General features: G+C 38.8%; 1 protein-coding gene across 1 annotated transcript; it reads right to left on the reverse strand.

Annotated features, from left to right (window-relative positions):
• Nucleotides 1–120: 120 nt before the first annotated feature.
• LOC130926796 (UDP-glucuronosyltransferase-like) lies at nt 121–13,860 on the reverse strand. The gene is made up of 5 exons (XM_057852031.1): nt 12,907–13,860; nt 9,344–9,475; nt 9,154–9,241; nt 8,776–8,995; nt 121–4,742 (listed from the first exon to the last, which is right to left on the reverse strand). The coding sequence occupies exons 1-5, from the start codon at nt 13,765–13,767 to the stop codon at nt 4,460–4,462; spliced, it is 1,584 nt and encodes a 527-aa protein (XP_057708014.1). The 5' UTR covers nt 13,768–13,860; the 3' UTR covers nt 121–4,459.
• Nucleotides 13,861–20,459: the final 6,599 nt, after the last annotated feature.

A 20,459-nucleotide genomic window follows, 5' to 3' on the forward strand; every position in this document is an offset into this window, starting at 1 on the left:
CCGCATTCTTTTCTTTGAAGGCCCCGTTTTTTTGCCTGTAAACTCTATGTTGATGCCTTTTCCCAAAAAGCTCTACTTGAAATTGAAATTGAAATATTTATTTATTGTCATCATCATCTGTATCATTTACAATCATTGACAATTACAAAATGTGATATGATTTGCCCGAAGGAAGAAAGAACCGAGGAAAAAGACAAAGGCAGACGTGAGGAAGCATATGCTTATCAGTTTCCCGTCCCCCCATACAGCTAAAGACGCACAATCAGACATGGTACAGTTACATACATCACATGGCCACAAACTGTACAATAACACAAACAACAATCTGGGTTTACAATAACTCAGCGTCCAGTCAAGCAGCTCCATTGCGGTTGTTGATCACACAGCTCTCTCGTAACTCAGCGTCCAGTCATGCAGCTCCATTGCGGTTGTTGATCACTTAGCTGTCTCGTACACAGGCTTAGTGGTCTGAGTTTCAGGGCGTACAAGGTTATGGCTTTGTCATTGTCCCTGACATTCTAGCATCTATTTGTTGTGGGAACATTTTGTTGTGGCTATGTGTGTGGCAAAAGTGTTATGTGTATCACAGCTGATGTGAGTAGCGACTCAAAATGCTAAGTCTCTTTAAAGGGTACATTCTTAAGGTGTACATGGTGGCAACAATTGCCGCACACAAAGATCACTGTAACAGTTTCATCAGACATGAATGTGTGAGGAAAAATCAAACAACATGTTGTACATATTTTTTCACAAGATTAATGTCTCCACAACAAAAGAATATTTGTTTTAAACAGTATCTTTTCCATATACTCAGTAAGCTGGACATTTGAATCAGGAGCTCGGTAGACACAGCAGATAATTATGTTTTTACAAATGGGGATAAGGAGCTCAATTGTAATACATTCCAGGAGATTGTCAATCCTAATTCACATGTCATGTAGGATTTCAAACCTAAAATTTTCATTAACAAACAAGGCAACACCCCCTGCCCCCTTCGATGCCTGATTCATTTGTGCCATGTTATATCCGTGCAAATTAAAGTCAGAGCCTTTGTTATCTTTAGTAGATAATCCTTAATGTGTTCAAAATTCTTGTAGAGACTCCTGCCGTTGATAAGTTTCAGTTTACCATCCACGGAGTTGTTAAACTGGTCCGCTGTGTAGTATTTACAGTTATCCAACATGCTATTGTAAAAGTTGTGGTCCGGATCAAGCTAAAGTGTGGCTTCAGATGTCATCATAAATTTTCGAATGGGGTCAGCTCTTCAAGACTCCTTATAGCTTTAATCATCATATCTTGCATCTTGATAAGGATCCTGCAATCCGAGACCCAGGTAATGGCTATTTTCTCAGCTTTCTTGAGCTGACGTGCTTTTCTTGCAATTTCGGCATTTCGGCGAGTCAAGTTGTCATTCAAAAAAATCTTCGACCCTTTCAGGTGGCGGCGCTAGTTAAGCAGGGCAGTCTTGGTCTTGTGGTCTGCCAGCTTCATGAGCACCGTCGCCGGTCGTCTCCCCCCAGATGGGAGCAGAAAGCAGCGACGGATGTCCAGCGGTTCCATGTTTATTCCATACTCTTTCAGCTTAGCGATTGCCAGTTGCGCCACTGTATCACCTAGGCTAGGCGTCAGTTGTAATCCCGAAATGATGAGCTCATTTACGCGTCGGCACTGGTCGAGATCGTCAGCCAAAATTTCCAGCCTTTTGATGCGAACATCTCTCTCCTCGACAGCCTGCTTGAGTTTCTCGTTTTCAGCACACCTGGAGCTCTCTGACGTTTTCTTGAGTTCTCCTTTGATTTTCTTGATTCTGGCTTTGAATCAAGCCAGTCAAGGAGTCCTCCAATTTCTGTATGGATGATTTTATTTCATCCAACTCTCCAGATTTCAAATTCTTTGGAGCCATACTGGGAGTCGAGCTTGCTGGCCCTAAGTTGGCCCTGAGCGCTTATCGGTTGAGATAAGTTGCTCGTGGGAGCTCGCAAGAGTGTGTCTGCACACAGCTTGAGCTGAATCAAGAATGATAATTCTGTCACATCTGACCAGAGAACATTCTTCTGAAACATTTTTGGCTTTCTCAGGGAAGGTTTGGCAAACTCCAGCTTGGCTTTTTTATGTCTCTGGGTCAGAACTGGGGTCTTCCTGAGTATCCTACCTTAGAGTCCCTTTTCATTCAGATGCCGACGGATAGTACGGGTTGACACTGTTGTACCCTCGGACTGCAGGACAACTTGAACTTATTTGGATGTTAGTCGAGGTTCTTTATCCACCATCCGCATAATTTTTCGTTGAAATCTCTCGTCAATTTTTGTTTTCCATCCACATCTAGGGAGGTTAGCAAAAGTGCAATGAGCTTTACACTTACTGATGACACTGCGCGCGGTAGACACAGGAACATTCGAGTCTTTGGAAATCAACTTGTAGCCTTGAGATTGCCCATGCTTCCTCACAATTTTGCTTCTCAAGTCCTCAGACAGTTCTTTGGTCTTCTTTCATTTCTCCATGCTCAATGTGGTACACACAAGGACACAGGGAAGAGGTTGAGTCAACTTTAATCCATTTTAACTGGCTGCAAGTATGATTTAGTCATTCCCACCACCTGTTATGAGCCACAGTTAAGTAGCAGGTGCTGTTAATTACACAAATTAGAGAAATATCACAAATTGTCAAAGGGTGCCAATACTTTCGTTCGGCCCATTTTTTGAGTTTTGTGTAAAATTACTTTTTTTTTTTTTTTTTTTTTTAAGTTTTCTCTTTTGTGTTTTTTTCATTGCAAGTGAACTATGAAGATATTACTACCAACGCATTTGTAATTGCAATCATTTTCTGGGAGAAATTAAGCATTATCTGACAGAAATGCAGTGGTGCCGATACTTTTGGCCAGCAGTGTAGGCTTTGACCTTCCCACATTCAAAAAACTGTTAAAAACTCACCTTTTTTAAACTAGCTTTTAACATACTGTATAATAATTTTTTTTATTGTTTTGTTTTGTTCTGTTCTCGTTGTTTGCTGTTTTTTTGTTCCTACTGTAAAGCGTCTTTGAGCATTGGAAAAAAGCGCTGTACAAATAAAATGTATTATTATTATTATTGCATATTCTTTCTGGCCAATATAAGAAAACAAATCTTACAGTGTGCGTGTGTGCAAGCCTTGAAAGTGGAGAGGACACCGCACTGGTGAGTGGCAGGGGCCAACACGTCACATCAGTGACACAACCAGACACTGCTACGATGCAGGTTAGCTTCGCATATAATATCACATATTGTGAACATGTGACGGAAACCATTGCGCATTTTCGTCTTGTTCTTGTCAGACATAAACTGGTATTAGACTCGTTATTTTTCCCAAAACATGTATTTATCTTGTTATCGTCTTATCTTTGTCATGAAAAAAGTGTTCGTTGACTAAATTTTTTTGTTAACGTCATCGTTGACGAAAACAACACTGGTGCGCATAGCTAAAATTTCAGTGATGAGCATGGTAGCATGGTTTTGTGTTTCAATTTAATGTGACAATTTCATACTTTGCCAGTGTTTGAAATTTGCCCTCCTACATGCATAGTGGTCAACTAAGGTAATTATTACAGTAGATCAAACATATTGTTCTGCAAATGGAATTCATTTGTCATTTAGTCATGAAGATTATGTATTAGATTTGTAAGTACTGTAGGTCTATTTGTGATCCAATAAAGCTGCACATAAAATACTTAGAGTTTCAGAAGACAATGGAGCAACTTTCTATATTCATGTTTTTTTTTTTTTGTTTTTTTTTTTTGTTTATTCTTTTGGCACTCATTTAAATTGTATGAAATTTAAATAATAAAAACGTACAAGTAATATTGGGGCCGTAAGCACAATGTATTTTTATTTTTATTCAATTTAATTTAATTCATTCATTGTTTGTAATTTAGAATTTTATCTATTCATAGAAATTATATACATTTGTGAAGCATATCGCTGCAACCATAAAAAAAAAGTCCAGTACAACATTTTTACATGATGGTATCATGTCAAATCATGATAACAATCATGTAAGAACATGATGATTATCATTTAAAAATGTGACGATTGGTCATGTAGGTCACATTTGTATGCCAAATGTTAATACTGTTGCCTACATGACCCAAAATCTGATGTCTTCACAGTCTTTATGAGGTTAGTTTTTTAAATTAACAAAATAGTAGAGCTACAATCTTTAAAAACTTGATCTTCATTCAAGTTCTGGGGCAGTTTAGGAATAGGCCCCGTCACAGACAAGGCCCGTTATATGACAGTACTTACAAAAATATACAGCACATACACCGATGAAACTTTGCCATTTAGTCAAAAATAGTTTAATTTTTTCAGCGATCAACTTAAAATTAGGACTGTTACCCCAGACACACACACATATTCATTAATTCACACATTAAAACATTTATAGATCAGTACATAATATTTATGGTAAATCCATCTCAGAGGTTTTACTCTGATTTCCTCTTCACAGTCACCTTTGTGCAAACTTTGCGGGTAAAGAACAAGCAGCATCTGAGAGTCACGTACAGCGTAGTTGCAACCACAGCAAGCAGGAAGCCAATGACATCCAGGCTGTGATACTGGAACCAGTTGAGCTCGTGTGCGGCTACACGTAGATGTGCGGCTCCTTTGTGCCTCATGACAAACTCGGTCCAGAAAACTGCCAGATCCAAAGGTGGAATTGGGCGATCGAGGTGGATTGCTGACAGTTTTTCCATTTTCTCTTTGTACCTGTACAAAGCCATTCAACACATCAATTTAAAACAGGGGTATCAATTTTGTGACTAATAGGCCGTTTTGCACCCCTCTACTTGATATATTTTAACCAATTTGTGACTAATGGGACGTTTTGCATCCTTCTACTTGATATATTTTAACCGTTTATAGTTCATTTGCCCCTCCAAGTCAAATTGGATTGGTTGTCTAGCCACCGTAACGGCACTGAAAGATGAGCAGTCACCGCCAATCCTCCCAGTTTAAATCAATTGGACAAACTAGCTAGCATAGCTCAGGCTTAGTATTGTTCAATATGACGATGTATATCGATACAAATGTTTTGACATTTTACATGTCTATCTTCCTTATAGCTACAAAGGTATACAGAAGTACATTGTGTGTGAGAAAACATACAATGCTGTATCTGCATTTTTATTTTGTCATAGTGCCTAATTCACCGTCACTTTAGATTCCACTTGTACATCTTACTTACATCTGTACTACATTTTAGTTGTATATAGTGTATGCCTTTTATATAGTTTTCTATATTTTACACTCTAGACCAGAGATGGGTAGTAACGCGTTACATTTACTCAGTTAAATTTACTTGAGTAACTTTTTAAGAAAAATTTACCGTGTTGGCCCGAATATAAGACAGTCCTGATTACAAGACGACCACCTCTTTTTCAAGACTCAAGTTTGAAAAAAGACTTTTTGAACACCAAATTAATTTTTATACAGAAAATAATTACAGTTCATCTGAAACAAATAATAATAACAATATATTTGAGAGGGAAAAAAATGTTATTTTGCCTTATTCAAATCTTAATATCTGAACATTTAAATATGTAAACTAAAGTGCAATCACATTTGTAAATGAATGGCTTCTGGTTTTTGAAATGTAAATAAACCAATCTATTGTGATAAAACAACAAAACTGCATTAACCATCAAAGTGAAGTCTAACTGTAACTGTAATCTTGCAACAAATCTTAATAAGGAAAAACATTGCAATAAAATAATGCAAACTGGTTAAACTTGAGAGTAGCTGAGATCTGTCATGACAGAACATCGCTTCAATGATATCTGGCGCCATCTAGCGTCGTGAATGGGGAGAGTAGCTGAGATCTGTCATAACAGAACATCGCTTCAATAATATCTGGCGTCATCTAGCGTCGTGAAGGGGTATAATGTCAGGACCGCGAATATAAGACGACGCCCTCTTTTTCAATCTTATTTCAATGCAAAACACACCGTCTTATATTCGGGCCAACACGGTACTTCTTAGAGTTGTTTTACCACGCAATACTTTTTACTTGAGTAGATTTGTGAAGAAACACTACTTTTACTCCCCTACTTTTGCTACACTAAAGTCGTTACATTTTTTTGTTTTTATTCTACATATTGACTTTATTATTGCCAGAGATGCCGACAGTGGCCGTCTCAGTTTCACATTCAAACAATAACCACATCGATTATACCAATCAGAGTTAACAAATTTTTTTCTCCACTAGAAGGCACTTAAGCTCTTTGGACAGGTGATGTTTTGTATTGTTGTTCTGGTCTGAAATTTATGATTTTTGTGTCATCATTTTGGACTAATATGGTCTTGTCTCTCGGCTGGCCTGAGAACGCCTTGGGATCCCGCCGGAGGAGCTGGTTGAAGTGGCTGGGGAGAGGGAAGTCTGGGCTTCCCTGTTAAAGCTGGCTATTTTACCCACGTCTGTGTTAACAGCGAAATAAAAAATAAAAAAACGGCAAATCAAAATACATATGGGCAAATTAATAAAAAACACAATGGCAAATCACATAGCAAAAAAAAAAAACAATCAAAAAACACAACGACAAATCCAAAAATGATAATAAAGAACCCAAAGAGATAGGTACCAGGTTAAAATGTACACTCATCGCTAATTGGACGAATCTACAGTCAACGGTAGGTACTGATAAACTAGGAACTTATTCTGCGTCTGGTGTGGTATTTGAAGACGCTCCCATTGTTTGTAAATAGTGGTGTCAGTTAACACACATTGTGCCTGCGCATCCAACCAATGGGTGCGTCGTGTTGGCACATCAAATATATGGCATATACACTGCTGGCCCAAAGTATTGGCACCCCTGCAATTCTGTCAGATAACGCCCAATTTCTCCCAGAAAATGATTGCAATTACAAATGTAATGTAATGTAAATGTAAATCATAACATTTTCATTTATTTTGCTTGCAATGAAAAAACACAAAAGGGAATGGAATCATTTTACACAAACCTCCAAAAATGGGCCGGACAAAAGTATTGGCACCCTTTGAAAAATCAGGTGATGCCTCTTTAATTTGTGTAATTAACAGCACCTGTTACTTACCTGTGGCACCTAACAGGTGGTGGCAATAACTAAATCACACTTGCAGCCAGTTAAAATGAATTAAAGTTGACTCAACCTCTGTCCTGTGTCGTTTTGTGTACCACATTGAGCATGGAGAAAAGAAAGAAGACCAAAGAACTGTCTCAGCACTTGAGAAGCAAAATTGTGAAGAAGCATGGACAATTTCAAGGCTCCATCTCCAAAGACCTGAATGTTCCTGTCTCTACCATGCGCAGTGTCATCATGAAGTGTAAAGCACATGGCACTGTGGCTAATCGCCCTAGATGTGGACAGAAAAGAAAAATTGACAGAGATTTCAACGAAAGATTGTGCGGATGGTGGATAAAGAACCTTGACTAACATCCAAACAAGTTCAAAGTGTCCTGCAGTCCGAGGGTACAACAGTGTCAACCTGTACTATCCATCGGCGTCTGAATGAAAAAGGACTCTATGGTAGGATACCCATGAAGACCCCACTTCTGACCGAGAGACTTAAAAAAGCTAGGCTGGAGTTTGCCAAAACATACCTGAGAAAACCCAAAACATTTTGGAAGAATTTTCTCTGGTCAGATGAGACTAAAGTTGAGTTTTTTGGGAAAAGGCATCAACATAGAGTTCACAGGGAAAAAAACGAGGTCTTCAAAGAAAAGCACACGGTCCCCACAGTCAAACATGGTGGAGGTTCCCTGATGTTTTGGGGTTGCATTGCCTTCTCTGGCGCTGGACTGCTTGACCGTGTGCATGGCATAATGAAGTATGAAGACTACCAACGCATTTTGGAGCATAATGTAGGCCCCAGTTTGAGAAAGCTGGGTCTCCCTCAGAGGTCATGGGTCTTCCAGCAGCACAATGACCCAAAACACACTTCAAAAAGCACTAGAAAATGGTTTGAGAGAAAGCACTGGGGACTCCTAAAGTGGCCAGACTTGAATCCCATAGAACACCTGTGGAGATATCTGAAAATGACAGTTTGGAGATGGCACCCTTCAAATCTCAGAGACCTGGAGCAGTTGGCCAAAGAAGAATGGTCTAAAATTCCAGCAGAACATTTTAAGAAACTAATTGATGGATACCGGAAGCGGTTGTTCGCAGTTATTTTGTCTAAAGGTTGTGCTACCAAGTAATAGGCTGAGGGTGTCAATACTTTTTTCCGGCCCAGTTTTGTGTAAAATGATGATGATTTATTTAATTTTGTTCATTCTCTTTGTGTTTTTTTCATTGCAAGCAAAATAAATGAAGCTATAACTACCAAAGCATTTGTAATTGCAATAATTTTCTGGGAGAAATAGAGCATTATCTGACAGAATTGCAGGGGTGCCATTACTTTTGGCCAGGACTGTATAAGGCATATTGATATCATGATATAAAATAGCCCATATCGCGATAGGAGATTTTTTTCCATTTCGCACAGCACTACTCGTCTCAAGACAGTTTTCAGCGGTGTTTGTGAAGAAACTGGCCAAAATGAACTGGCGACAGTCACTTGATTGGAACATAATTCCAAAATAACCCCAAGTGGAAAGAAAACACGCTAAAAAATTACAATACCATACATCATTACTCATCAGGATAGGATGAGAAATATTTAAAGTAGCAGTCATGTTTTGATGAACCAATCATGTTCTCAATTGTCATTCATAAACATTGAGAAGATCGGATTACTTTATTTACTACTTGAAACCTGTCTTACCTTTTGTTGTTGATGACATTATCCAGAGCCACCAGCAGTTTTTCTGTCGTCACATCGTGCATGCTGAGCCTCTCAGCAACACCACGCACCACCATGCGGTGAACATTGTCCACCTGGTCCCCAAACAGTGGCAACATGAGCATGGGGACGCCGTTGCAAAGGCTTTCATAGATACCATGGGTCCCACCATGGGTGAGGAACAATTTAGCCTTGGGATGAGCTGAGCAGCATTTGGAAAGAAAAAGAAGTGTTTACATTAAAGGAGCGTAGCACAAACTACAAACAGACAACTGGAAACCTTAAGTTTGCTTTTGAAACATGATTACAATTGATAATACATTCCAGCCTGCACAATGTTGACTAAAAACACAAACCTACCTAAAAGATCATTTTGAGGTAGCCACTTCATCAGTTTAACATTCTTTGGTACATTCTTTAGTGGAACTCCAGTATATCGCCATAAAACCTGTAACATACTCATGTTTAATGTATGGACAACAGGTTCATTTGCGCAATATGGTGTGATATGTAGTGGAACATGTCATTGATTGTACTATTGGTGTCTTACCCTCTGGGGAATCTGCCGAAAGGCATCCAAGAATTGTAGCGCTTTCTGCTCTGGCATATTAGAAACCATGGAGCCCAGGGTAAAAACAATAAAGCCATCCTCACCTGACCCTTCCACAAACTCCTCCAAATCCTGCCAGGATCATACATGGCAATATTGTCAGTATATTAAATATATCTCTAGTGTGTTTTTTTAAACATGATGCAATACTGCTGGTTTAAAATTAAATTATTTAGAAAAAGAGATGAAGCCAAACATTTTTTTTATGTAGCAGAAGGTCTTTTCTATGCAATGTACAGTGGTACCTCAACATACGATTGCTTCGACATACGATCTTTTCGACATCTGACGTAAGATTTGATTCGCCATTTGTTTCTACATCCAACGACAAGCTTGAAATACGATGATTTATGTCCGCGCCACAGTTCGTTTTCCCCCAAAACAGACGCGCGGCATATTTTCTTATGAGAGAAATCAGCATGGGTTCCAAGAAGGTTAGTGCAGGTGGTGAAAAAGGGAAAAAGGTGACGCTTACCATTGAAATTAAGATGATATAAATGATAGAAAAATATGAGCATGGTGTGCGTGTCCGTGAACTGGCTTGACAATACGGCCGTCTCGACGGTCCTCCTCCGATCTCCGTTCGCCAGTTTTTTTAAGTTAAGGTGACACTTATTATTGTGGTTAAATCACACAAAAATCGCCAGCTTCGTCTGGTTTTTAATCCTTTATTTCAGAATTTTCAGAACACGTCTACTGTCCTCTGCAGTTGGCGCCAACAACAACAGGACATCTAAAGAGAAAGTAAAATCTCTACAACACTCTCTATCTCACTGTCACGTCAGCCAAGCGGTACAGCACGAAAAACACATCCGCCACATTAGAACCCGATTCTTGACATTATTTCAGGAATTATTATTATTATATTGTTATTCCGATTTTTATTTTTAATTTATTTGTTTTGCTCTGTATAATTGCCCTCTGTAATGGTACCAGCAGTATTTATTAAGGATTTAGTGTAGGTTTTCGGGCTGTGGAACGAATGAATGGAATTATAATGTATTCTTATTCTTATGTATTCTTTTAACTTACAAACAACGTCCTGGAATGATTTAACTTCGTATGTAGAGGTACCACTGTATTAGTAGACGCTTGAGGCTGATTAGTATAGCACAGGGGGTCGGCAACCCAAAATGTTGAAAGAGCCATATTGGAGCAAAAAAATATATATATATATGTCTAGAGCCGCAGAAAATTGAAAGCTTTATAATAAAGGCTTCACTGGCTGTCTGTATCTATATTAGCTATATTAGCCTACTATCAAAATGACTAAATTGGCAACAAGCACAGCCTTCATGATTACCATAGTTTCCGCACAATAACGCGCACCCGAAAGCCTTCAATTTTCTCAAAACCCGACAGTGTGCCTTACAATCCGATGTGCCTTACAATATACTGTATATGGATCAATGTTAGTTAATCATGGCATGACATTATGTTTAGCTCAGCTCCATCATGTGGATGCATAACGCAACGCCAACCACGCCTTACAATGCAGTGCGCCCTATGCATGAAAACGGTTTTAAACTAGGCCATTCATTGAAGGTGCCCCTTATACTCCGATGCGCGTTAAAGTGCGAAAAATACAGTAAATGTGTATTTTCTCTGCAGTGCATCTTATAGAACAGTGTTTTTCAACCAGTGTGCCGCGACACACAAGTGTGCCATGAGATATCGTCAGGTGTGCCGCGGGAAATGATCCAATAACGCTTTTTTTTTTTTTTTTTTAACGTCGTCGGACTGAGTTGCGGTAGGAAAGAAAAAGTAGGTAGAAAGATACGGTCGTGTGCAGATGAGCGAGGTATTGCTCGTGTCGCGTTCAAGAACTGTTCGGATTTCTAGCCATCAGCCACCTTTCTGTCCGCGATGTGGACCCCAGCACGTCTACTGTACAACAATTTGATTAGACACGTCAAGTGTCAATATACACGAAAGTGGCCTTTCTATTTTATCCATATGTAACAACCGTCAATACTCCCCCTGTGTTTTATTCCAACACATTGTCGCGGACAGCAAGAAGGCTGATGGCTAGAAATCCGAGCAGTTCTTGAACACGACATCAGCAGTTGCAGTAGTTGTCGCTTCAAAACAAGTCGAAGGACTATTTTGTTCGCCTTTGTGAAAACACAGAGAAACGGGCAACTTTTTTGAGAAAAGCTATAAAGGTAAATGAGAAATCCCTCAAAGCCAGTTACCTTGTTGCTGAACTTGTTGCTAAATCCAAAAAAGTGCCACACTTTGGCCTGGCTGCAAAGTCATTGTCAGCGAGATGCTGATGCGGTAAAAGACATTGCTAAAGTCCCCCTGCCTTATAGTTCTGAGCTATTCGAGCCTAACTGCTATAAAAAAAATGAATAAATAAATACATAAATAAAAAAGAGAGCGACTGAGAGCTGTTGAAGAACTTTCCTGCCAGGATATCGACTTTGTGTTCATCTTCACACTGAGTATGTATAAATATTGAGAAATTATTTTATAACTAAATATACCGTACAGAAAGTAATTTTGGGAGATTTTTGGTTTGTAGTGTGCCGCGAGATTTTTTCCAATGTAAAAATGTGCCATGACTCAGCAAAGGTCACTGACACTGCTATAGAGAATGACGCACCTTGTGGCTACACTGTTGTATGATGCCGCCCCATTTAACTTCTTTACAATATTAATGAATTACAAGAATGGTTGTGTCATGTTTTTCCTCCGATATAAACGATATTAAAACTAAAACATATTTTCCTCCCAATCTTTTTATCATTTTTGAACATTTTTGGAAAAGCTCCAGGGAGCCACTTGGGCAGCGCTAAATAGCTAGAGCCGCTGGTTGCTGACCCTTGGTATAGCAATTTGTAAAACCTCTGCTAACTCTTTACAGGGCACTCATTTAACGTGTTGGCTTTAATTGACAGCACCAGATGTCCAATCCATTATGACAAGGAGAGGTTCCTCCAAAGCCAAATGGAGTGGACGTCTAGCACTGTCGATGGCACTAAAAGATCATCAATAACTGTCCTAACAGTGTAAATGAATTTGATGTCAATAAGTCAATGGCCGGCAATGAGTAATAGTGGCAATTGTCATCAGTCTCTCCTACTCTACAGTTGTGTAGTTTCAAGGTTGCAGATTCACAGAATCCCTTCCACTCTGTTTACTTTACATGGCACACCTTTGACAAAGGCAACAAGAGAGTGAAAAAAAAGTTTTCTTTAACAACATTTTCATCTGCTAAACATGCAAACAAGATTATACAAGTAATCCTTCAATCCCATTTCATCCTTTATGTAGGTTTCCAAATGGTTATTTGTGATTTGATTAACTACTCAAACAGTTGTAATTAAATGGTCAAGGAAGGGTTCAAAGAAAAGAGTTACAACAGGATTTTGCTAGTTCTGATTGACCACCATGGAAGGTTTAAGCCTGGTTTTATAAAAAGGAAGTGTGTGTTCCTAGAATGTGCATATAGAATGCCATGAGTGAATCCAGATGTCATGCATGGTCAGAATACTCACTGCAGGCAGGGGCTTCTCCCTTGCACAGTTGATACCACCAATTAAAAACATATTAGGCAGCATGGGTTTAGGCCACTCAAAAACAAAGTCGTATCTCAAGAGCCAAATAGCACCGTGGCTCAACAACTTCTTATAGGTCATGCCTTCCTCCACAAACTCGCTGGCCAGATCGTCAAAGTGGGCATACATGAGCCCACACAAATAAGACTCCACGAGCCCCATTAAATTGTTTTTTACCCTTTGTGGGAAAGTCATGACATCTGTGTTACCGGAGTAGAATCTGGGAACGTAAGATAAAGGAACAGGGCAGCGGTTAGCTTTGGAATCTAAGTCACAGGGTAGTCCGCGCAGGAAGTAAACAGCCGGGATTCCAAATATACGAGCCAGGATGGAGCCGCACGGTAGGAAAGGGTCTGTCAGCACCAGATCGAAACCTTCATCCCTTAGCTGACTCATCAGAGATGGCTGGCTGAGGAGACTTCTACAGCCTTTTGCCTGGAATGTCGTAAAATTGACCAAAAGCTCTACGTTAAAAAATAAGTCTGTGAATGCCGGCGCCTTGACAAAGACGCTGCCCTGGAGCTGCTTAAACGACCTGTCCAGTTCAGATTTGTTGTAGGGCACTTGGAAAAACTGAGTCCGGTAGCCCTCTGAGTTCTCCATCAGCATTCCACTTTCAGGCACTAAAACCACCACATCGTGTCCTCTGTGAGTCAGCTCCTTCACCAAGATTTTCATGCTCAGCCAGTGACTTCCATCCACGGGAAAAACTAGTACTTTTCCACCCTCGGCAGGCCCCAGAATGAAGCAGCAGAGCCCGGCCAGCAGCCCGAGAGCAGAAAACCACACCCTGACAGTCATTGCTTCCTCTCTCCCTAGAAGCAAAAGTGACCAAAAAAGAGCAAGACCGTGTTGTTTTCCTAGTTGAGGTGTGTGCGGGTGTGAGCGAGCATGCGGTCCTTGGAAGCTTTTATATCAGGCATCAACAGCACAAGACAGAGTAGTGGTGTAAAGTTACAACAGTAAATCATTTGCTGATATGCTTTTGACTATTTTCCTCTTTATTACACAATCATATCTCTTGCCACGCTCCTTTCTCATTGCCAATCGCATGTCTTATGGAACTTTGAGCATTCTTCACGTTTTGAAACAGGCAAACAGCTTCAACTTTTTAAATAACATTTTCAGTCTAAGCATCAAACGTGTTTTATTTGCCTCTTAACTAGTCAGCGGTAGGCGAAAGATTGAGGGCTTTTGTTAACGGATTATACAACTGATTTGTGCAAAGCAGTGCAAAGTTTACTTTGAGCGTGCCTCTACTCCCCCACGCCTGAACATGTGGGCTTGACGTTCCTTTGACCTTGTTTCACCCTTTGCCTTGTTTCAACTGATATTTCATTACATGATGAGGGTATTCCATATTTCTGCACATTACTATTTGCCACAAATGCAACTAGAAACTTTTGAATTCTGATTGCATTTCTAAAGCAACCGAGATTTGTCTAGACTGTTGTGTATGTGCATTTTAAGCCCTTAATGGGATAACTTAAATGGACCCTTTATACCTTAAAACCTGGCGTCTTTCCAAAGCCAATAAGCTCAGAAATGCCACAACAGAAGACGAGATCATTATACTAACTGTAATAGTATGTTATTATGAGGGAATTTCATTATGGACTTTTTTTTTTAACTCTTGCACTGCCATTGATGAAGATCAGGGGCACTGGAAGTCACTCACAGTAAGGGGTGCTGAGCATCTTTTTTTAGTGTTTCCCATCTAAAAACGGCCGTTTCGTAGTTTTTGTACAACTACTAGGCTACTACAAAGACAGCGTTCTATTTCACCTACAGTGTGTGTTAGAGGTTTTGTACTCGAAATAAAAGCGCCCTTTATTATGACGCAAATCAGTGCAGCAAGACAATGACACACAAATACTTTTGAAAACTAAAGGGTCCAATAAGCCTCATTTTAACACCTATTTTCACAATACTAAAATAAATTGCACATGAATATCCAACAGCGCTTTGCACGGCAACAAACAATAATGGCTACAATACATGCATGTCTTACCTATTTGAAGACACCAAAGGTAGATAGAACTATCATTATAATCATCTTCATTTGAATTTTAGAAAATTACGCTGTTTTAGTAAAGAAAACTAATCACTGATTTGTTTTTTTCACCATGTTAACGCCTCCTCTGTCAACAGTTAACTTTTCCAACAGTGTCTTATTCAATGTGACCCGGTAGCAGGCAAGATGTCAGGTGGTGACCATGTTATTAACAAAAAAACCTTTTTCAACATAAATCATTGATGAGCCTATAATGATGCGCTGAGGCTGTTATTTCATGTGCCTAAATGGTGCAGCACCAGCCAATTTTTTTTTTTAGTTCTGGGTTACCCAACTTTAAAGCGCTATTATGAAATTTGATGTTTAACTTCATGTATCGTTAAATGAATATGAAAATAATATTTTAATGAAAATAACAGACTCTACAAAGAGCTTTATATACACTGTATCACAAAAGTGAGTACACCCCTCGCATTTCTGCAGATATTTAACTATATCTTTTCATGGGACAACACAGACAAAATGACACTTTGACATAATGAAAACTAGTTTGTGTCCAGCTTATATAATAGAGTTAATAAATTTTCCCCTAGAAATAACTCAAAATATAGCCATTAATATCTAAACCCCTGGCAACAAATGTGAGTACACCCCTTAGTAAATACGTACATTCCTAAATGTCCAAATTGAGTACTGCTTGTCCTTTTCTCTCCAAAATGTCATGTGACTCGCTACAGGAGTGCTGTCAGCATTGCTGCAGAGATTGAAGAGGTGGAGGTTCAGCCTATTAGTTATCAGATCATACGCCGCACTCTACATCAAATTGATGTGCATGGCTTTCACCCCAGGAGGAAGCCTCTTCTGAAGACGGTACACAAGAAAGCCCGCCCGTCTCATCAGACCATAGGACATGGTTCCTGTAATCCATGTGCTTTGTTGAAATGTCTTCAGCAAACTGTTTGTGGTACACTGTATAGTTCAAGCATGTGGCGCCATTGCCGGAAAAGCCTGTTTATTGCCCTCTTGTTTATTGTGCACTGATAGCTTGGGCCCAACAGCGTAGGTTTGTATAAGGATGGTAGGGACATAACACTACCAACTTTCCAGGAAGCTTAAATTGTCCCCACCAACTTTTACGCAACCTTATTTGCATTATATAATGAGTTCAGTTATATAGGTCATTTAGATTGTCTTTCCATATGTTCTAAGGATAGAATAGATCCTACCATTATTAAGTTAATTATTTTCATTATGTTCAGACTTTAATTTACCCCTTTTCACTCGCTGAATGTGCCAGTCCATTTTTTTCCTCAAACCCACCTTTGATTGGCTGATGACTTGACCAACCCACACGCAGCCAGCCCCGAGCTGAGTCCTGACATAAAAATACAACATGTCGACAACACTCTGCCTCCTCCGCCCCCGCCAAAAATGAGGGATATTAGAAGTTTTGTATCGGCCAGCTGCAGCCATTGTTAGTGATGTAAAAAGGCATCATTGTTATGGAGGTGGGAAACACACCACTACTTTTGCTACTGAAAGTCTGACCTGCATCAGAGTTAGCATTACATTAATCTGTGGGAACTTGCAAACCCGCAAAACTCAAGTAGAAAGCTGCGAAGAAAGCAGTGTCCTTTTGTGTGTGTTTTTGACTGTTAACGTTAATTAAACTGTGAGAAATGTAGTGAACTCTGCCGGAAACTATAGAACCAGAAAAACGTGAGCAAGAAGCTGCTTAGAGAGAGGTCCCAGGATGCAGTCTTTGTTTCGCAGGAAAATGTTGACTGTAAAAGAAAAAAGACAACACATGCTGATCAGGCCATCATCATCTTGTCAAGAGTCAAGAATCTGCATTGGAAAAGGTGTCAAGAGTCAAGAATCTGCACTGGACAAGGTGATGATGCTGGAACTTTGGTTTGGGGCTGTTCCAGTGAGATTTACAAAGATTACTGCCTGAAGAAAACATCTAAATTCTCTCAGTCCTTGATGATATGGGACCGCATGTCAGGCAAAGGCTCCGGTGGGATGGCTGTGGTTAAATCTTCAATAAATGCACAAGTTTACATTACAATTTTAGACAGCTTTCTTACCCCATCAATTGAAAATACGTCACTTTCCAAGATAACTATGCATTATGCCACAGAGCTAAAACTGTTTAAGCATTCCTTGGAGTAAGACTCATCCAGTCAATGTCATGGCCAGCCCAGATCTCAACCCGATTGAAAACCTGTGGTGGAAATGTGCTGGTCCACAGCAAGGCTACAACCTGCAAGTATGATCTGGAAACTGCAATCAAAGAGAGCTGGCACCAAATTGATGAAGAATACTCATTCAGTCCATGCCTCAGAGACTGCAAGCTGTCATAAAAGCCAGAGGTGGTGCTACTAAATACTAGAGATGTGTTTTGATTGTTATTTCTTTGTTTGTTTCTCATGATTCCATATTTTTTCCTCAGAATGGAGTGATTCCATATATATTTCCCCGCACTTGCTCTATAAAAGTAACATTTACTGACCACCACAATGTTTTTTATTCATTTTAGTGATTCTGAATGCTAATGAGTTGCACTTTTGAACTAATTCATTATTTTTTTCAAGCTTTTTATATGAGTTTGTTCTACATGATAAAATGTCCGAGTGAGTGTTTGTCCGAGACTGGTGTTTCCATACTTGTTGCTAGGGGTTGTATTTTTATTTGCAGCTTATGCAAACATTTTTTCAGATAATCATACATCGATCAAGAATCCAGTTAATAATTGGCAGATAACCATACATTGATCATAATCGAGTGAATAATTGGTCAAACCACTGATGCACTTTTGAGATGCTTGTGGACAAAACCAGTAGTTTTTTACCTGAAGGAAGGCACCAATTTTAAGTATCTTTTTTCTCATCCCTGACTAAGTCACTAAGAGTTTTTTTTTTTTTTTTTTTTTTTTTCCCGGTTATATTTAATACATTTATTTAGACAGACTATGTTGAGTGGTCTTTCAGACCTTTTTTTTTTTTTTTTGCATTCTTGGATAGTTAAGAGATTATTAACACATTTGTATTTATTGTTAATGCTAATATAATTTAAATTAAGTTCAAATATTGCAATTTAAATTTGCTAATAAAATCCAGACATTTATTCTGGAAGTTTTAAAAATGTTTCTTAAATTGTTTTTTGAAAACAAAGGTTGGAAACGAACGGTTCATCACTTGAATCAGTACACATAAAAGTTAGTATAAATCAATACAGATTTAATTTATTTGGCTATCAGTTAATTAGGTTCATTGTAGCCCTGACACCCGATCACCCAATCTGTTTGGCCTTATTAATGCCCCATCCCCAGCAAAAAGTGTACATGCAGGTTATGCTGTTGTATCGCCCCTACCAAGGTTGAGACCAAACCGACGCCCTCTTTTTTTCTAGCCTCTGTTTCTTCATATGTTTTCTTATGTACTGCATTTCTCTGTTGGTGTGTGTGCTATGGACACCCTGTGTGATTCCTGAATAAAGATCATTATCCCCAAAGTTATATACTGTATTGTTTTAATATGTTTTATTTATTCGTTTATTTTTAACAACAACAAAAGAATCTACCAAAACACTTTTTTTTTCCAGGAGAGGCTGCAGCACCCTCAGCACCACACTTCCCATGCCACTAATGAAGAAGGCTAATCATATGGGTCTTCTCATCCTTCTGAATGTGTTTGTTTATCGTAGATGTCTAATCCATTTGAACTGGGATGGAAACGTTCATTCATTTGCTGGCAACCCTTCAATTCTAATGGATTGGACATCTATCAATGTCAATAGGCCAATGAGTTCAGATCGAAAATAAATACAGTATATCGATCTCGGTGATCAGTCGTTTGAAATTTAATAGACCCTTTTCATATGCAAATGCATAATGACTAGCTGGGTAACATTCCCTCTAATGTTGACAGTTTTCAGTAGTTTTGTAGATTCCAAGTGAGGTCAGTTGTAAAGCAAAGAAAATGACACGTATTGTGTACCAAAATACAAAATACATTTCCTTCTTAGTGCGTCTGCTAGCTTATTGCTAACGTACATCGGTAGATGCCATTGTATGCTGCAAATTTATAGTCTCAATCTGATTATTTTTCTTTAGTCAAATAACTTTCTCCATCTTTTTTTGTGTGTTAAAGATTAATGCATCAGGATATTACTTACTTTAAGTCAGGGGTTGCAATCCAAAATGTTGAAAGATTTGACCAAAAAAAAAAAAAAAAATGATATAGTATGTCTGGAGCCTCAAAAAATTAAAAGCCTTGTACTAGTATAAGCTTTATAATGAAAGTAACACCAGCTGTATGTATCGATATTAGCTATATTAGCCCACTATCAAAATGACTACGTTGGCAAGAAGTACATTATTCGCCTTCATGATTAAATGTTTATTTTCCATGCAGTGAATCCTATGTAGAATGACACACCACGTGACTACTCTGTTGTACAATGCCACCTCAAGTTTAACTTCATTACAATATTAATGAATTGAAAGAATGTTTGTGTCATTTTTGTCCTAATACAGAAACTAAATTCAAACAAAAATTATATTTCCATCTCAAAAACCTTTGAAAAGCCACTAGGGCAGCGCTAAAGAGCCGCACACAGCTCTAGAGCCGCGGGTTGAAGACCCCCACCTTAAGTAAATATTACTATTTGGTCTGATTAAGCCATCTGAAAGTTGGTCATTTTTCACCTTCATCAAGAAAAATTTGCTTTCAAATAAGGTTTTGAACATATCAATTCTTGAATCAAGAACATTTCTGACAAACAAGCTTTTTTAAAGATTAAATATACTTATTTATTGCTTAAAATAAGTCTATTAAGCTTATTTTCAGCTAGCTAAATTTCTTATTTCAAGAAATCTAAGTAAATTTACTTGAAGCACTGGCAGATAATTTCACTAATTTCTAGTAGATTTATACTGAAAACGAGAATTGAACTAGTTTTGAGGAGGAGTGTTTTTGCAGTGTAAAAAGACTACCAGTTCTAAAAATAAAAATAAAATCCAAGTTTTGCAAATAATAATAATAATATTTTTTAAAAAGTTGAAAAGAACCGTGATCAGACCATATGGGGGGGGGTTGTTTCTTCTAATGGGCAACAGGTCGCCCAGTCCTAGTGGGAATGATTGCCTCTGGTTTTTTCAGTCAAATGTGTCTGTCAATGTGTGACTGGGGTTTGACACTGTGTAACCTGGCCATCTTGTTTGGGTACAAAGAAACCCTCAGTAGACCTATGCAGAAAAAAAAGATACCTCAGCTCGATTTCAGAGAATATTCCGATTTCATATTGATACCTTTGACAGGTTAGTGACTGATTAGTGTTAGAAGAATAATGGTGATGCCCTGCGATTGGCTGGCAACCAATTCAGGGTGTCCCCTGCCTACTGCCCGAAGTTAGCTGGGATAGGCTCCAGCACCTCCGCGACCCTCGTGAGGAATAAGCGGCATGGAAAATGAAT

Source organism: Corythoichthys intestinalis, chromosome 12 (assembly GCF_030265065.1).
Source record: "Corythoichthys intestinalis isolate RoL2023-P3 chromosome 12, ASM3026506v1, whole genome shotgun sequence".
Lineage (NCBI taxonomy): Eukaryota > Metazoa > Chordata > Actinopteri > Syngnathiformes > Syngnathidae > Corythoichthys > Corythoichthys intestinalis.

Bases quoted from the DNA above. Each gene is read 5' to 3' on its own strand.
- LOC130926796 (XM_057852031.1), bottom strand. From the start codon at position 13,767: ATGACTGTCAGGGTGTGGTTTTCTGCTCTCGGGCTGCTGGCCGGGCTC. The intron at 9,476-12,906 runs GTGAGTATTCTG...TGATCCTGGCAG, and splicing joins GGGAGAAGCCCCTGCCTGCA to GATTTGGAGGAGTTTGTGGA. The intron at 8,996-9,153 runs GTAGGTTTGTGT...AATGCTGCTCAG, and splicing joins ACCTCAAAATGATCTTTTAG to CTCATCCCAAGGCTAAATTG.